The sequence below is a fragment of the Schistocerca serialis genome, chromosome 2 (assembly GCF_023864345.2).
Source record: "Schistocerca serialis cubense isolate TAMUIC-IGC-003099 chromosome 2, iqSchSeri2.2, whole genome shotgun sequence".
Classification (NCBI taxonomy): Eukaryota; Metazoa; Arthropoda; class Insecta; order Orthoptera; family Acrididae; genus Schistocerca; species Schistocerca serialis.
Genome location: NC_064639.1, coordinates 674,642,890 through 674,659,700, shown reverse-complemented (window position 1 = coordinate 674,659,700; position 16,811 = coordinate 674,642,890). Strand labels below are relative to the sequence as shown.

General features: G+C 44.6%; 1 protein-coding gene across 2 annotated transcripts in view; it reads left to right on the top strand.

Moving 5' to 3' along the window:
* LOC126457769 (intraflagellar transport protein 46 homolog) overlaps positions 1-16,811 on the top strand; it is a 140,815-nt gene that overhangs the window by 80,190 nt on the left and 43,814 nt on the right. For both annotated transcript variants that reach the window (XM_050094339.1, XM_050094340.1), the window contains one exon: positions 3,837-4,065. In XM_050094339.1, the coding sequence (XP_049950296.1) occupies positions 3,837-4,065 (229 nt within the window). The remainder of the gene's footprint in view (positions 1-3,836; positions 4,066-16,811) is intronic.

Here is a 16,811-nt window from a genome sequence, read left to right as displayed (position 1 = left end):
CCTTGCCACCCATGACCTGCATCCTGGCCTTCATGCAGCAGCTCCATGAGTCAGTGGTGTGCCTGCACCTGATGCATCCCAGGTGACACAACAAATGCCAGCCCTTTGTGCACCAGGATCTCAGCACATGCACACATGTGATGCTCCAGGTGGACACCAGCCAACTGCCACTCCACCCACAGTACTCAGGCTCACGCCTTTTCCTCTCATGTAGCACAGAGATGTTCTCCTTGCGGCTGAAAGGCACCACCACCAAGGTCCCAACTGATCACTTGAAGTTGGCATATACGCTCGACCTCCTGAGCCTGTGCACACCACCAGCCATTGAGATCAAGGTGGCAACAAGCAACGATGATGGCACCTCAACCAACACCGCTGATCCATGTGGCAGCTTGTGGGACTCAAGGCTGGAGGCTGCCTTGCCATTTGCCCAGCCAGCCAACCAACCCGACAGAGCTGCCGATGACATCAGCTAGCCCACTCTCGTCGTTGGACCTTTCCTCTGCTACTGCACCTGAGTCATCAGTTGAAAACACCATGCCCCCATGGCTTATGTAGACAAGATTAGTGGGGAATACATTTCTCACACATTTACCCCACTGTGAGATGAGATAGTCAGTGCCTTCACGAAAAACTGTTCACTGTTGCCTATGGAACCATGATTATACTCTGGTATGCACCTCTTCATCTGAAGCAAATTGAGGGCAATGGATGCCTTTCTTCAGGGCACCAAAAATATGGAAATTGCATGGGGAGAGATTGGGGCTGTTCGGAGGATGTGTAAGGACTTCCCAGTATAGTCAAAACAACCTTGACAACATGTGAGCGGGCACCAAACTGTGCGTTACATCTTTATTTATACTGTGCAAGCCACCATTCGGTTCAAGGCGGATGGTACATAGCATACCAGAATTATATTCCCCCTCCCTTTATCAATTTCATAATGTACACTGGAGGAGAGATTGTTGATACCCTTGTGTATAAACCAAATTTCTCTAATTTTACCATTGTGGTAGTTAAAAACAATCCATTTTGTAGACAGTAATATATCTCTTCACTCATTTGGATTTGCATTTCATTACAATTTTCTAACATCATTATCTTCCTGTATACAACTACTATATTCATTTACCAGTATATGTGTTTATTTTGTTCACCACAATTATATGACAGTGCTGTAATAGTATCCAAAAAAGAATTATAAAATTTGAGAATTTTGGATTTAAATTAAAGGAAGGAAAATCGAAATGCATTACAATATAGAAATAATGCAAGGCAATAGTAACATTTTGTGCTAAAGAGAGTTGTTGTTTGTATTTGGGCAGAAAAATGAGGAACCATAAATGGGAAGAATGTACAGGTGAATGGAGAATAAGAGATTTATTTATTTAATCGTATGGCTAGGGTCCCCCGCTGGGCAGGCCATTCGCCGGGTGCTGGTCTTTCAATTTGACGCCACTTCAGCGACCTGCAGTTGATGAGGATGATAGGATGATGATTGAGGACAGCACAACACCCAGTCCCTGGGTGGAGAAAATTCCCCAACCCAGCCAGGAATGGAACCCGGGTCCAGAGGATTGACAATCCGTCACACTGACCATTCAGCTACTAGGGGCAGACAAAGAATAAGAGATGAGGATAGTAAGGGAGTATCAAAGCATCTGAAGGGTAACGAAGTGCAAGAGATTATGGAGCTGATGTGAAAGCCAACAATTGATGGGATTTGTAAACTGAGAGTAAGTGGACGACTGGAATGAAGCATATGCTTCCCATTTATGAAATCCTGGTTTGTAGTGAGTAAGAGAAAGTATTCAAAAATCTCTTGCTTATTGAAACATGTTTTTCAGTTACAATCTTCATACTGTAAACAAGACTGTTTTAGAAGATACCCATAGCTCAAATTGTTTGTCTCTATTGTTTTTTACTTAGAGCCTTATTATTTTCGTTGTGATATAGAATAATTAACAGAGAATTATGACAGTATCCTTTCACAGATAGCATTCTGCATGATAAAATGCATCTCATGTGTCATCGGCATAAAATATGTAATATCATAAGTATTTATCTCAGATTGATGGCAGTCATAAGGCCTACAGACTACATGTCAGGGAAATGATTTTACATGGTATTTAGTGAGAATGCTGCAAAAATGATCAGGCATTGGTCTGAGTGGAAAAATTGTAGTACACTAAAGGAAATTATAGTCTTAACAGAGAAACTGACGGACAAATCTGTGACTAAGACTGTATTAGTTTTCCTTGCATTTGGGAGTGGATGAGTCAGTTTATAAGCAGCTAAGATTACATTAGCTGTTTGTTTTCAATTAACATTCCTGGAAGAAAGGAAACAGTAGAGAAAGACTTAGCCACTGATTATGGTTTGTTTCCAGAATCAAGCTATCACTCTGAGGTGGAGTGCTTGTGTTTATAACTTCTGTGAGCTTTTATAACTTTATCAGAAATTCAAACCTTGTGTGGACCAAGATTAGCAGCCAAATATTTACATTTTACGTTGGACACACCATTAGCTGAACCACCCAAGTTGACATTGCAGTACAGCTCACAGATTGAGTCAGAGAGATCTTGTAGGATTTGAAGAGCAGTGCCCAGACATCTGAAAGCAGTATGAAGTAATTTTTGAACAAACTGGAAAAAACCATTTTTGAAGATTAGACCATTTCTGAGCCACGTATGAAATACTTGTAATCTATTAGTTGTCTGTAGCCAATGCCTAGCATGGCAGTCAGGTAATTATAAAGTTGTTGGTTGGTATCTCACTAGTACAATATCTCATATTTATCTATCATAAATATCATATTTACTAACAAATAGAAATGTTGATTAACAAATACAGAATCATATTTTTAATAATAATAACAGATTTTTATTTTTAATGACTAATTGCACAAAAATGCCAGTATTCACAATGAATTAAAATTTAGTACAAAAATACAAATGCCAAATATAGAAATAAAAGTTTTTTTATTTCTGGAGTTTGAACAGTTGTTTAACGACAAGGCATTTCTCATTCCTGTATCAAATGTTGATTTCCTTCAAGTGACCAGCAATTAAAAATTACAAAATGTAATTTTTTAGGAAAAAATATGATTCAGTATTTGTTTCTATTTGTTAATAAAGATGGGATTTAAATAAAAATAAAAAAAATGTGTGATTATTAAAATCTGAACCACGAACTTTACAGCTATCAGGCTTTCATGCTACATACTCAGTTACCGAAGGCTATATTATTAAATTACAAATACTTTGTACTTAACGGTACATGGAAATCTTCTTATCTTCAAAGACAGTTTTTTTTCCAGTTTTTTTTATTGTTACTTCATACTACCTCAGAAAATTAAGTCCAGGTAATGATCTGATAAGTATGGAAAAAAGTAAAGAGGGTCAGTTCATAAGGCCCCCTTGTTAGATACATTCTGGTGGCACACAGTTTTCATTTCTCAGGAAATTACTTTATGATCTACACTATGTTGCAAAGTAGTGACACGTGCCCCAGTTCTGTAGTCATCAGTTTTCTTACATTATGTAATTACAAATTATGCTGAAGCAGAGCAGTGTGCTTAATTCTATGCCATACAGTACACACAGAGGCACAAAAAAATTCAGTGACTGAATTTGTTAAAATTAAGAAAATTCATGATAGTTTTATTTTTACTGTTCTTGGTAAAATGGGTAATTCAGAAGACTTCAATTTCTATTACATAATTTTCTTATCTGATTACAATTTAGTTGAATAGGTATAAAATATCTATTAGGTTTATTGCTGTCAGTGATGAGTTCCTTAGTTTAACTTATTTGCATTTCATAAATTTGTTTTAGGTATACACCTCAGAAGGTAGAATTGGACTTCAAACTTCAACCATTTTTACCAGAATTCATTCCTGCAGCAGGAGACATTGATGCATTTCTGAAGGTTCCGCGTCCTGATGGCCAGTCTGATGGTACAGGCCTTCACGTTTTGGATGAACCATGTGCCTGCCAAAGTGAACCTGCAGTTCTACACCTGCAACTGCGAGCTGTTGCTAAGCAATCATCAGGAAGTGCTGTTGTTAGTCTTTTATATTGGCTATTAATCATTAAATCCTACAAAAATATTTATAATTCAATTATACAGTGTAACAGTATTATCTTGTGAATATAAAAATAGTACACTGATTTAATTTATGCAACTATGTGCACAGTGTGTAGGGGGAATCGAAGGGCTATGGAATAGTATTTTGTTGGCGACTTAAAAAATATTGTATCTAGGCTACAAATGGCAAGGAAACGCTGAAGAAAACTCTCAAGATTTTGAAGGGAATTATGAGGCACTTGTGATAATATGCAGGCTCATTAGTTGATATAAACAGGAATGACTAATATTAAACAAAACATGTGATGTAGTTGAGTCAGATAATTCAAAGTCAAGAAAAAGGAAGATTAACAGCAGAAGATCTGTGTATTTATGGTCTGTGCAAATTATGTTACTAGTTTGCTGAAAAGTAAGATCTGTAATCAGAGTGTTGATGCCTGTTTTGAATACTGTTGTTTCCTTGTTGTTTTACATGCAAACAAATAGTTAAAGTAACCACCTTTTCTTAGTAACTTGCAGCATCTTCTTTTGCCATATGTTGATGGTGACTCATCGTAACATTGGCTCTGTAAGTCACCTGGAGCGTTCCAACATTCCCACAGAATGCTGTAAGCAAAAAAACTAATACACTTACCGTGGCCATGCTTGCCTGTGAGGAACAACTGCAATTGTATCATTTTGTCCAGTGTACAGGTTCCTTCCAGATTGCACCAGCTTGAAATGTAGCCTACAGATAAGAGGGATTCATTACTCAGAGCTCCAAGTGCAGTGTGCTGAACTATGCCTCTGGAATGGATGAAATTGTTCTGTGACCCAGTCAATTATTATTCCAACATCAAACATACAATCCTGGTGTTCCAGCACCAGTGTCTATCTATGTGCTTTGTAATGTGCACTTAACAGATGTAGTTATGTAGTAGCATTATAAGTAGATAAGAATATGATCATTATAAATTAGCAGCAATAATAATAATATGCTTACTAGACTGTAAACTTCCATTACCTGTATCTGAAGAATCAGAATCATTAGTATGAGATGATTCATCTTCTCTCAATGTTTGCGGTAAAAACTCTTCCTCTGAATCGTCAGAAAAAAGTCCGCCACCATCCTAATCACACTCCGTAACTCTGCAAGAATCTCTTCATCTTGTAAATACTCTTTCCGTTTCCTTTCAATCTTCAGCTCACAATCACCTTTGAAAGGCTGATTCTTACAAGGGAATGATGAACAAGGTGAATTGAGTCTATTGTTGTCATTTCATATGGCAATAATATGAATGAAAGTAAATTAGTGCACTACAGAGTAAAGTAGCTGAGGCTTGAGAACGCATGAAATAATGTATGGCATAACTACAAACAAAATTATAGCTTTTTTCTAAAGGGGTCAATATGACCCCTCTGGACATTAAAGGTAAAACTGAAAAAAAGTGGTAATCAACTAGGCAAAATACACTGTTTTTAAATATAATGAAAATGCCAAATACATAAATGTCATGAAAGTAAATGTCGCTTGAATAATTCTTCAAAACACAGCTAGCACTTAAAAACCGAAAAGAGTCATTTTGACCCCTCTGAGCATTCAGGTATTAAACAACACTGTCAGCACAAGGCACTGTGCAGGATGACGGTGGCTCAACAAAAGCCAGGGTAAGGAACCCTGCAAGAAGAAATAAAAATTCCCTATGCAAGTCTGTGTAAAAGGCAGCAGGAAGTCTGAAACTGCATAGAGATATGCATAGGGTTAAAAACACAATACACAACAGGTGTGAGTCGCTGATGACTGAGCACACGGAAACGGCACAAGGAGCAAGGCAAGGTCCACAGTGGTTGAACTTAGCATTAGAACTGCCCCAAGCAGCTTACTGCCACCAGCAAGTAAACACTTCTGTCAGCAGGTCAGCCCATAACATGCATTGCGTGCAACCCCTGTGGCAGTTGTCCACACTGTTCTGCTGCAATAACCATGGTAGGGTACTAAATCCCTCCCATCTGAAAAGGCCACATGAGGCTGAAAATGGCCAGACTTAGGCTGCAACATCTGGTACAGAACTGGAGAAAGATCCTGAGACCTGGGCAGCAGATCAACCACTAAAGGAGGCAATACTAATTCCGCTTTCGCTTCCAGAGGGGAGGACAGATGCGGAGGCAGAAGCTGTGATTGGTCCAGTGGCAACGACAGTGCTGGAGGTGATTTCGCATCCGCTAGTGAGGAGGGAGAGGAGGCTGAGACGGAGGAGGTTGCATCAAAATTTGTGAACTTCACATGAGGAGGCATGGCAACTAGCCTAGCAGGGGTCTAAGGCCACAGACAAAGGGAGGATAGCACAGGGTGCAAATGAGGTGGCAGTGGAGAAGCATACTGCTGCAAGTGGTAAACTGCACATGGAACAATGTCACGAACACCCCTGCAGCTCAGCTGACTGAAAGACCGTGGCGGCGATGACCCAACAGGGTGCACATATCACTGATTTGCATGCCGTGTCAGCTGCACCTGACCGACGTACTTCACAAACAATTTGTGACCTTTGTTGCCCACCTGACATCTGGCAGCCACCCCTGGTGCTGGCTGGAAGACTGAACCCAAACGGCAGCCCCAGCGGGAAAATGCTGTGAACCACGGTGGTCAGGGGTATGCGACTCAGGGTACAACAAATCCAGGAGCCCACAGCAGCTGCCACCCATACAAATATTCCGCTGGACTTCACCGATTGACCATCACTGCCTGGCACATAACCAAAAAATTCAATAATCCATTGTTGTGTGAAGAAGCAGATACAGACTTACTGATTTAGACCTTGATTGTGTGCATGAAGTGCTCCACCTCTGAGTTAGAAACCAGATAAATTGACTGGTATTCAGATGCTGAATAAAGTTGTGCATGCAAAAGTCTTCATATGCCTACAACGGAAATTGCTGACTGTTATCAGTCACAAGGTTCCTACGTGATCCATAGGTTGCAAAAATGACCAATAACTAGTGAACAGTGGCAGCCAACAATATGGAGGGCAGCTTGGCTATATATGGGAAGTTTGAAAAAGCATCAACCACCAACAACCACATGCTGTCCAGAGATGTACCCACACTGTCCCAAGGGTGCTCTAGGACTGGACAGGTGGAAAGCTGGGACAGCAGCGCAGCCTGGTTCTGTCCACAGGCCCTACAAGGCCACACAAGATGTTTGATGTCACAATCAGTCAGCAACTAGTAGACACGACATCACGCCCACACCTTCCTATGAGCCATAGCTCAGTGTGACGCAAGCAGCAACTGGAGTATGCAGGGATGCAGCAATGGGGAGATGACCACTCGATAGAATTTCTCCTCTGTGGCAAATCTGAGGAGCCCTTGAATAATGCTGAGTTGACAACATAGCAGAAAAAACATATGCTGCGCCAGATCCGCACCTGCAGAGAGATGCTCCGGCCAACCCACTTCAACAAGCAGCCATGGTGAATGCAAATTTTCACACTGTCAACAGAAAATCTGACAAAGTTTGCTGCAAGCTCCATTGGAACCAAAAAGGCCCCTCCAATCGAACTACCACTGACAGTTACGTTAGCGTATCCGCATTTGCAAGCCAGGCAGTGGAGCATTAACAAATGATATAGCAACAATTAATGAGAATGTGGGCCCACCTCTGCAGTCAGTGAGCAGTCCTATCTGGTAACTTGAAATGAGGGCTAAGGAAGGAAACCAGGAGCTTGTGGTTGGTGATGAGGAGGAACCCTGCCCCATACAAGAAAACCTGAAACTTTTTAATTCAAAAAAATAGCTGTGCTATGGACTGTTGATTGCCATTCAGCTTCCAATGGGACAGAACCACACCAACGCCATACTGGGTTGCATCACAGGCCAGGGTTAAAGATTTACCCTGTGTAAAAGAGGCCAAACAGGAAACAGAGCACAAATGTTGCCTGAGGGACTGAAAAGCCTATTGACAACCTACAGCCAGACAAATATAATGCACTTTTGGCGAAGCCAGTTAAGATAAAGCCAGATGTGCATGACCTGGGGAATGAACTTAGCATAAAAAGATATCTTGCACAAGAAAGTCTACACCTCTTCACTTTCTTAGGCAAAAGCAAATTGACAATGGCTTTGATGTGTTTGTCTTTAGGGAGAAAGCCATCTTTGCTAAGCACATGCCCAAAGAAATTTTCCTTTGGGGAGAAAAAACTGCAATTTTCCAACTTGCAACAAAGGCCATTCTCCAGAAGGCATTCAAAAATCTTCTGTAGGTTTCATAAATTCTCCCCTCATGTAGAGCCCGTACCCAGATGTTGTCAAGGTAGTTAATACAACAGAGAATGTCCTGGATCATCTGCTCCAAATAGCATTGATAAATTCCTTTCAAAGATGAGATTCCAAAAGGCAAATGATTAAACTGGTAAAGCCCAAAGGGGGTGTTGAGTACCAAGAAAATCAGATAAGCTGTGTCCAATGGCAACTGCAGGTATGCATTGCTGAAGTCAGTGTGAAAAAATCCCTTAGTTAACTTCATCAACAACTCCTCTGGCTGCAGACTTTCAAGAATCCACGTGTGTTTAAAATTGTTACAAAGACGCATGTTGCCATAGGGCTTGCGAATCAACACCAAAGGGGTGCCCCACTTATTTGACGAAACAGAATAAACAACACTCTTATCATGTCGACTCTATAACTTGGCCATTACTTTGTCAAATGTGAGAAGGGAATGGGGTGGGGTTGACAAAATTTAAGCTTAGGAGAAATGTGTATCTTGACAGTTTGTGCCCTGCCCAAGGTATTCCAAAACAGCTGGTTCTACACTCCTGGAAATTGAAATAAGAACACCGTGAATTCATTGTCCCAGGAAGGGGAAACTTTATTGACACATTCCTGGGGTCAGATACATCACATGATCACACTGATAGAACCACAGGCACATAGACACAGGCAACAGAGCATGCACAATGTCGGCACTAGTACAGTGTATATCTACCTTTCGCAGCAATGCAGGCTGCTATTCTCCCATGGAGACAATCGTAGAGATGCTGGATGTAGTCCCGTGGAACGGCTTGCCATGCCATTTCCACCTGGCGCCTCAGTTGGACCAGCGTTCGTGCTGGACGTGCAGACTGCGTGAGACGACGCTTCATCCAGTCCCAAACATGCTCAATGGGGGACAGATCCGGAGATCTTGCTGGCCAGGGTAGTTGACTTACACCTTCTAGAGCACGTTGGGTGGCACGGGATACATGCGGACGTGCATTGTCCTGTTGGAACAGCAAGTTCCCTTGCCGGTCTAGGAATGGTAGAACGATGGGTTCGATGACGGTTTGGATGTACCGTGCACTATTCAGTGTCCCCTCGACGATCACCAGTGGTGTACGGCCAGTGTAGGAGATCGCTCCTCACACCATGATGCCGGGTGTTGGCCCTGTGAGCCTCGGTCGTATGCAGTCCTGATTGTGGCGCTCACCTGCACGGCACCAAACACGCATACGACCATCATTGGCACCAAGGCAGAAGCGACTCTCATCGCTGAAGACGACACGTCTCCATTCGTCCCACCATTCATGCCTGTCGCGACACCACTGGAGGCGGGCTGCACGATGTTGGGGCGTGAGCGGAAGACGGCCTAACGGCGTGCGGGACCGTAGCCCAGCTTCATGGAGACGGTTGCGAATGGTCCTCGCCGATACCCCAGGAGCAACAGTGTCCCTAATTTGCTGGGAAGTGGCGGTGCGGTCCCCTACGGCACTGCGTAGGATCCTACGGTCTTGGCGTGCATCCGTGCGTCGCTGCGGTCCGGTCCCAGGTCGACGGGCACGTGCACCTTCCGCCGACCACTGGCGACAACATCGATGTACTGTGGAGACCTCACGCCCCACGTGTTGAGCAATTCGGCGGTACGTCCACCCGGCCTCCCACATGCCCACTATACGCCCTCGCTCAAAGTCCGTCAACTGCACATACGGTTCACGTCCACACTGTCGCGGCATGCTACCAGTGTTAAAGACTGCGATGGAGCTCCGTATGCCACGGCAAACTGGCTGACACTGACGGCGGCGGTGCACAAATGTTGCGCAGCTAGCGCCATTCGACGGCCAACACCGCGGTTACTGGTGTGTCCGCTGTGCCGTGCGTGTGATCATTGCTTGTACAGCCCTCTCGCAGTGTCCGGAGCAAGTATGGTGGGTCTGACACACCGGTGTCAATGTGTTCTTTTTTCCATTTCCAGGAGTGTATGACTGTGGTAAGAAGTCCAAATCTTGAACAGGGACTGACTGAGACATTAAATGGACTTTGTCAATTATGTGCAAGCCAAAGCATCTTAACCAAAACTATTTCCTGCCAATGGGGAATTTATCACTATCAGATTTGCCAATACACATTCTTATAATGTGCAGAGACAGAGAATTGTCCCTCAGTCTAGTACACTGTTGCAGGCTTTCAGATAACGATGAAATGAGGTGGTGGCCCTCAACTACGTACCCTCAGACTCAAAGTTGAAATATTAAAAGTTTTGGCTGGTTTCGTTGTCTAGGGGCTGGGATACGTAGTTGCTGCATTACAAGCAAAATACTGCTGAGTCTACAGTATACAATATGAATATACACATGAATCGAATGGTTGAAGGTTCCTATCACTCGGAAAACGCGAATGTAACGTAGAAATGTATAAATAAAAGATTGCAATAAATAAAACCTGCAAGAACTATCTTAATGACTTTTAATGCTGAGTACGATGGTAGAAGTACTTTTGAGAATGTGGTATATTTCTGCAGAACACTTATTGGTGTCGATGGTCCAGCAATTAAATAAAATATAAGTTGAATAACAGGGAAACAATAGATTCCTACTGCACGTATTTAGTTATGAATGACAACATAGCTCACGAGATATATACTTCTAAATGCGTACTATGTCTTCACTGTAGAAACCTCGGAAATCTCACAAGGTCACAAGTCCGCACTCCAAAGTATTTCTATCTCTTGTGACCACGCGCAAACCTCTCCTCATTCCAAGTCTCTCTCCGTGAGTGTGCATCTGTCACACCGTCGCATCCAGTACTTCTTGATGTGTTGGTAAATGTGCCAACACCTTGTAGATAGAGGAGGCCGAAATCTAACGCAGACGGGCGTGAATTCTGGAACAGGATAAGTAGTGAATTCTCATAAGAAAAGTATGCAGCTCCTAGAATACTTAACTTTTATTTATCCTTGTTGTACATTGTTCTTCTTGTTGAGACATTTCATACGATAACTATCAAACTATGTAAGGCTAATGGCGCCTTGCTAGGTCGTAGCCATGGACTTAGCTGAAGGCTATTCTAACTGTCTCTCAGCAAATGAGAGAAGGCTTCATCAGTGTAGTCGCTAGCAAAGTCGTCGTACAACTGGGGCGAGTGCTAGGCCGTATCTCGAGACCTGCCTTGTGGTGGCGCTCGGTCTGCGATCACACAGTGGCGACACGCGGGTCCGACATGTACTAAATGGACCGCGGCCGATTTAAGCTACCACCTAGCAAGTGTGGTGTCTGGCGGTGACACCACATTCCTCCCCCGCAAATCGGCGAACGGTCGTGTTATAAGGCTTCCACCCTCCGTGGGGAGGACCCCATGTTGACGTATGCGATGAGGTGGGGAGCCTAACAACAGGCGAGACTGTGCCACCCGCACCCGGCCATTCGGTCTGAGGGGAGCTAGGAAACGCCTGAAAACCTAGTCCAGGGTGCACGTCAACATGCGGTGTATGCGCCTGTAAAGAGACAGGAGGGGCCGAAGGGTCGACCTCCATTGCGTCGGGGTACCCGACGCGCGAAGACGTCATGTGGTCCGGAGCGGGCAAGAGTTCCATGGCGGAGAACAGCTGGTCACGGGAAGCGATCGGCGGCGCGTGACCCAGGGAGGCGCTTGGCGGCTGCAGCGAAGCGTCGAATGCGGGCGGCGCCGGCGGGAGAACAGGCGGCGGCGGCGCGTCGCCATGGGGCAAAATGGAAGGCATCGTCGGTAACACCTGGGGATGAGGTGAGCCAGTAGATGGGTCCCCAGGGCGCTGATCGGACGGCACCGTCGCTGAAAGCAGACAGGGAGCGGCAGAACCCGTGCGACGACAGATGCGCAGCTGATTGAGATGCCGACGCACCTCACCAGAGGCCCCCAAAACCAAATACATCGCGCGGCCGAGGCAGCGAAGAATGCGCCCTGCGAGCCAACGCCGGGAACCTCGATAGTTGCGATAAAAGACTACGTCGCCTGGAGCAAAAGCAGGAGTCTGCCGCTGCACAGAAACCTGATGCGGCGGATGCAGCAAAGACATCAAGGTTCGATGAGGACGACCATGGAGCAACTCAGCCGGCGAGCGACCATCTCGGGGCTGAGAGCGATACGAAGACAAAAAGAGCAACAATGCGTCCTCCCGAGAATGCGACTCTTTCAACTTCAACATCTGTGACTTGAAAATCCGGACCAATCGTTCAGCGGCACCGTTTGACTGAGGTGAAAACGGCGCGGATGTCAGATGTTGAATACCATTGGCCTGGCAGAATGACTGAAATTCTGCGGACATGAATTGTGGGCCATTGTCGGAAACAATAGTCTGCGGAAGACCTTCAATGCAAAAGATAGCAGACAACGCGTGGATGGTGGCGGAGGACGTCGTGGAAGACATCCAGACAACAAAAGGAAAATTACTGAAGGCATCTACCAGAACCAACCATCGAGCATTCCAGAATGGACCAGCAAAATCGATGTGCAAGCGTTGCCAAGGGGAAGTGGCTTTTGGCCATGCAAAGACTTTCCGCGGCGGTGCGGATTGTTGTTCGGCACACGCCATGCAAGAAGAACACATATTCGTAATCGCAGCATCGATTCCGAACCAAGTACAGTGCTGACGAGCAAGTTGTTTCGTGCGCACTATACCCCAATGTCCTTGGTGAAGAAGCCGTAAAACAGAGGACTGTAACGAACGTGGGACCACGACCCTGGACTGATCATTATCAGAACGCAACAACAAAACACCACGTTGTACAAAAAGTCTCTCCTTGTGAGCAAAGAATCGGCGAACCAACGGATCCTCGATCCGAGACTTTGACAAAGGCCATTGCGTAGCAACAAAACGCAAAACAGTAGCAAGGACAGGGTCAGCAGCTGTGGCTGTAGCTACACGACGAAAATCAATCGGAAACGATTCGAGCACTTCATCGGTTTCCGAATCAATGAACATGCTAGCAAGTTCGGAAGAATCGAATGCTCTATCCTCAGCAACAGGCAAACGGGACAACGCATCAGCGTTTCCGTGCTTAGCAGTGGACCGATACAAGATATCGTAGCGGTACTGCGAGAGGAAAATAGACCAGCGAATGAATTTCTGCGCTGTACGTGGAGGTACAAGCTTGGTCGGATGAAAAAGCGATGTCAAAGGTTTGTGGTCTGTGATGATGGTAAAGTGACGACCATACAAGAAATCATGGAACTTAGTAACACCAAACACGAGAGCGAAAGCTTCTTTCTCTATCTGTGAATAATTTCTTTGCGCAGACGAGAGCAATTTTGACGCAAAGGCAATAGGGCGATCATGCGAGCCAACTTTGTGCGCAAGCACAGCACCGATCCCGAAATCCGATGCATCTACCATCAACAAAAGGGGTTTCTGGGGATCGAATGGCGTAAGGCAAGTATTAGAAAGCAACGCCGATTTCAACTGGCGAACAGCGCGTTCGCATGCCGTCGTCCAGACGAACGGAACACTTGTACGGTGTAAGCGATGAAGCGGAGCTGAAAGAGAAGAGGCATTGCGCACATTCACTCACACCTTGTGATTCTAAATCGTTTAATGTTCTTGCGACCTCATCACGCAATGCGTGAGGAATATTGCGCGCTCGGAAAAATTTCGGTTGCGCGTTGACTTTCAGTTCCAAGTGTGCTTCATAGTTCTTAGCGCAACCAAGGCCCGGTGCAAAAATGTCTGCAAATTCTTCACACAGACGAGAAACACTGTCTGAAGGCACAGTCTGGTTCACTGATAGGACCCAATTTACAATAGACATGTTAAACAACTGAAATAAATCTAAACCAAACAAGTTCACTGCAGTAGAAGAACGAAGAACGTAAAATGACACAAGTTTTGTTTGTCCCTTGTATGTTGCAAGAAGGCTGCACTGTCCTAACACAGGGATCTGCTGTCCTGAATATGTTTTTAATGGAACATTTGCGGCACGCAACGGAGGTTTGCCCAGTTGTTTGTACGTGTCGTGATTGAGCAGTGAAACTGCAGCTCCGGTATCGAGCTGGAATGGTATGACCTTGCCATTAAAGTCCAAATCTACAAAAAGTTTATTGTCCTGCTGACGACAAGAGCGACTGTCTCGTGCAATTTGAACTGACACAGGTACAGCATCACTTGCTAATTGACATGATTTCCGGCGACGTCGACGCACAGTATTTGTGGGACGAACACTGTCACTGTTAGAGACAGTGGCACTGGACGAAGTGGAATTAACTACATGAATGTCCATGGGCGAAGGTCCACGAGCCTGAGTGTCCTTGGTTCGATTCCGGCGCGAAGCAAAAGGCCGGGAATGATTGTGATTGTCTGATCTGAGCTTTTTCTGGCAAACACTTTGAACATGTCCTTTCCTATTACAGAAAAAGCAAATAGCTTGGCGTGACGGGCAATGTTCACGCGAATGTCTAGTTGCACACCGCGGGCATGATTTTAGCACTGCAGTTGTACGCTGGTGCGGCACACCTGGTGTAGAGCGTGGCGGCAGCTGTGCGGACGTGCGCGAAGGCTGTTTACAGTTCCTTGCAGCGCGCCCGGCGGGCCGGTTAATGCGACATACAGCTGGCGAAGTTTCAAATGATTCCTGAGCAAAGTCAAGCGTGTCTTGTCTATCCAATATGACTATCACTTGTTGAAGGGAGGGATTAACTAGTTTCAAAATCTGTTCCCGTATGCGAACATCAGAAACGTTCTGTGCTATTGCATCACGCACCATAGTATCTGAATAAGGAAGGCCACAGTCACATTCAAACGCACAGTCCCTAGTAAGGCCTTGCAAAGTTGCAACCCACTCCCTATTAGTTTGACCGGCCGTACGTTTTGTACGAAAGAAAGTATACCTTTTTGCAACTACATTAAGTGTTTCTTTGAAATAGGCGTCTAATGCCGACAAAATTTATTCGTAGGACAGAGTTGCTACGTCGCGTCGGGGAAACAATTTCACTATCACACGGTACGTTTGCACCCCTACACACGACAATAAATGAGGCTGCCGCTCGTTACCTTGAATTCCGTAGGCGGCGAGATGAAATCCAAACTGGCAGGACCACTCAGTCCATGTCTTGAGGGCCTCATTAAAGTTGCGAAACGGCGGTGCAACTGCATGTTGTGGCTGCGGGAGCGGTGAAGCGGCGGCTGCCGCATCGTTGTGCAGTGCACGTTGACCCTGGACGAGCTGTCCAAGGGCATCCAATAACGCCTGCGTCTGCTGATTCTGCAAGCGATAAAATTCGGACAGGACATCTGGAGATTGTGGCGAAGCCATGACACAAGTAAATGTAAGCAATTAGAAAGAACAAGACCCTTTCCGTTGTCTCGTCGCCAATGATGTGTTGGTAAATGTGCCAACACCTTGTAGATAGAGGAGGCCGAAATCTAACGCAGACGGGCGTGAATTCTGGAACAGGATAAGTAGTGAATTCTCATAAGAAAAGTATGCAGCTCCTAGAATACTTAACTTTTATTTATCCTTGTTGTACATTGTTCTTCTTGTTGAGACATTTCATACGATAACTATCAAACTATGTAAGGCTAATGGCGCCTTGCTAGGTCGTAGCCATGGACTTAGCTGAAGGCTATTCTAACTGTCTCTCGGCAAATGAGAGAAGGCTTCGTCAGTGTAGTTGCTAGCAAAGTCGTCGTACAACTGGGGCAAGTGCTAGGCCGTATCTCGAGACCTGCCTTGTGGTGGCGCTCGGTCTGCGATCACACAGTGGCGACACGCGGGTCCGACATGTACTAAATGGACCGCGGCCGATTTAAGCTACCACCTAGCAAGTGTGGTGTCTGGCGGTGACACCACACTTCTCGTGTCCTGTGCTGTACTCTCTACTGTGTCCTCTCCGGAAACGGTGCTCCTCTCCCACCTCCATATGTGTCTTCACGCATCCTTTTTGGAAATGATCCCTGTGATTGGCTAGAGCACTCCCGCCGTGTCTCCAAGCCAATGCACATGCACAAACATAATGAAACACTTTTGAAATACTGGATTTACATTTAAATAACTTGAAATTAAATAAATATTCCTATGGCTGGACCATAAACATGCTCTAACACACATTATTAAATACATAATCAAATCAAATAAACATAAATCAAAGGAATAGAAACAAAAGGTAGGCTAGTAATCTAATGCCTCTTTGCTTTCTAAAACACAGTAAATATTTAACCAATTTCTTCATGAATAGGATATATCGAATATAAACAAAGACATAGACAAGTAAATATATTTATAAGTGTGCTGCCACTGTTTTTTCGTGTCACTGTGGAGTATTTATAGCCTGACATGATCGATAGTAATCGGTCATTTTGACCTCCAATACCTCATGTGCTATTCAAGTTACATTCCTGTAATTTATACCAATTTAGGTTTACATTAATAGCTTTCTAAAGACATGTCGATCAGCAAATTCGGATGAACTGTTTAGATTTTGGAAATTGGTTGCTGGGAGTTATTTGTACAATTTACAGTCAGATA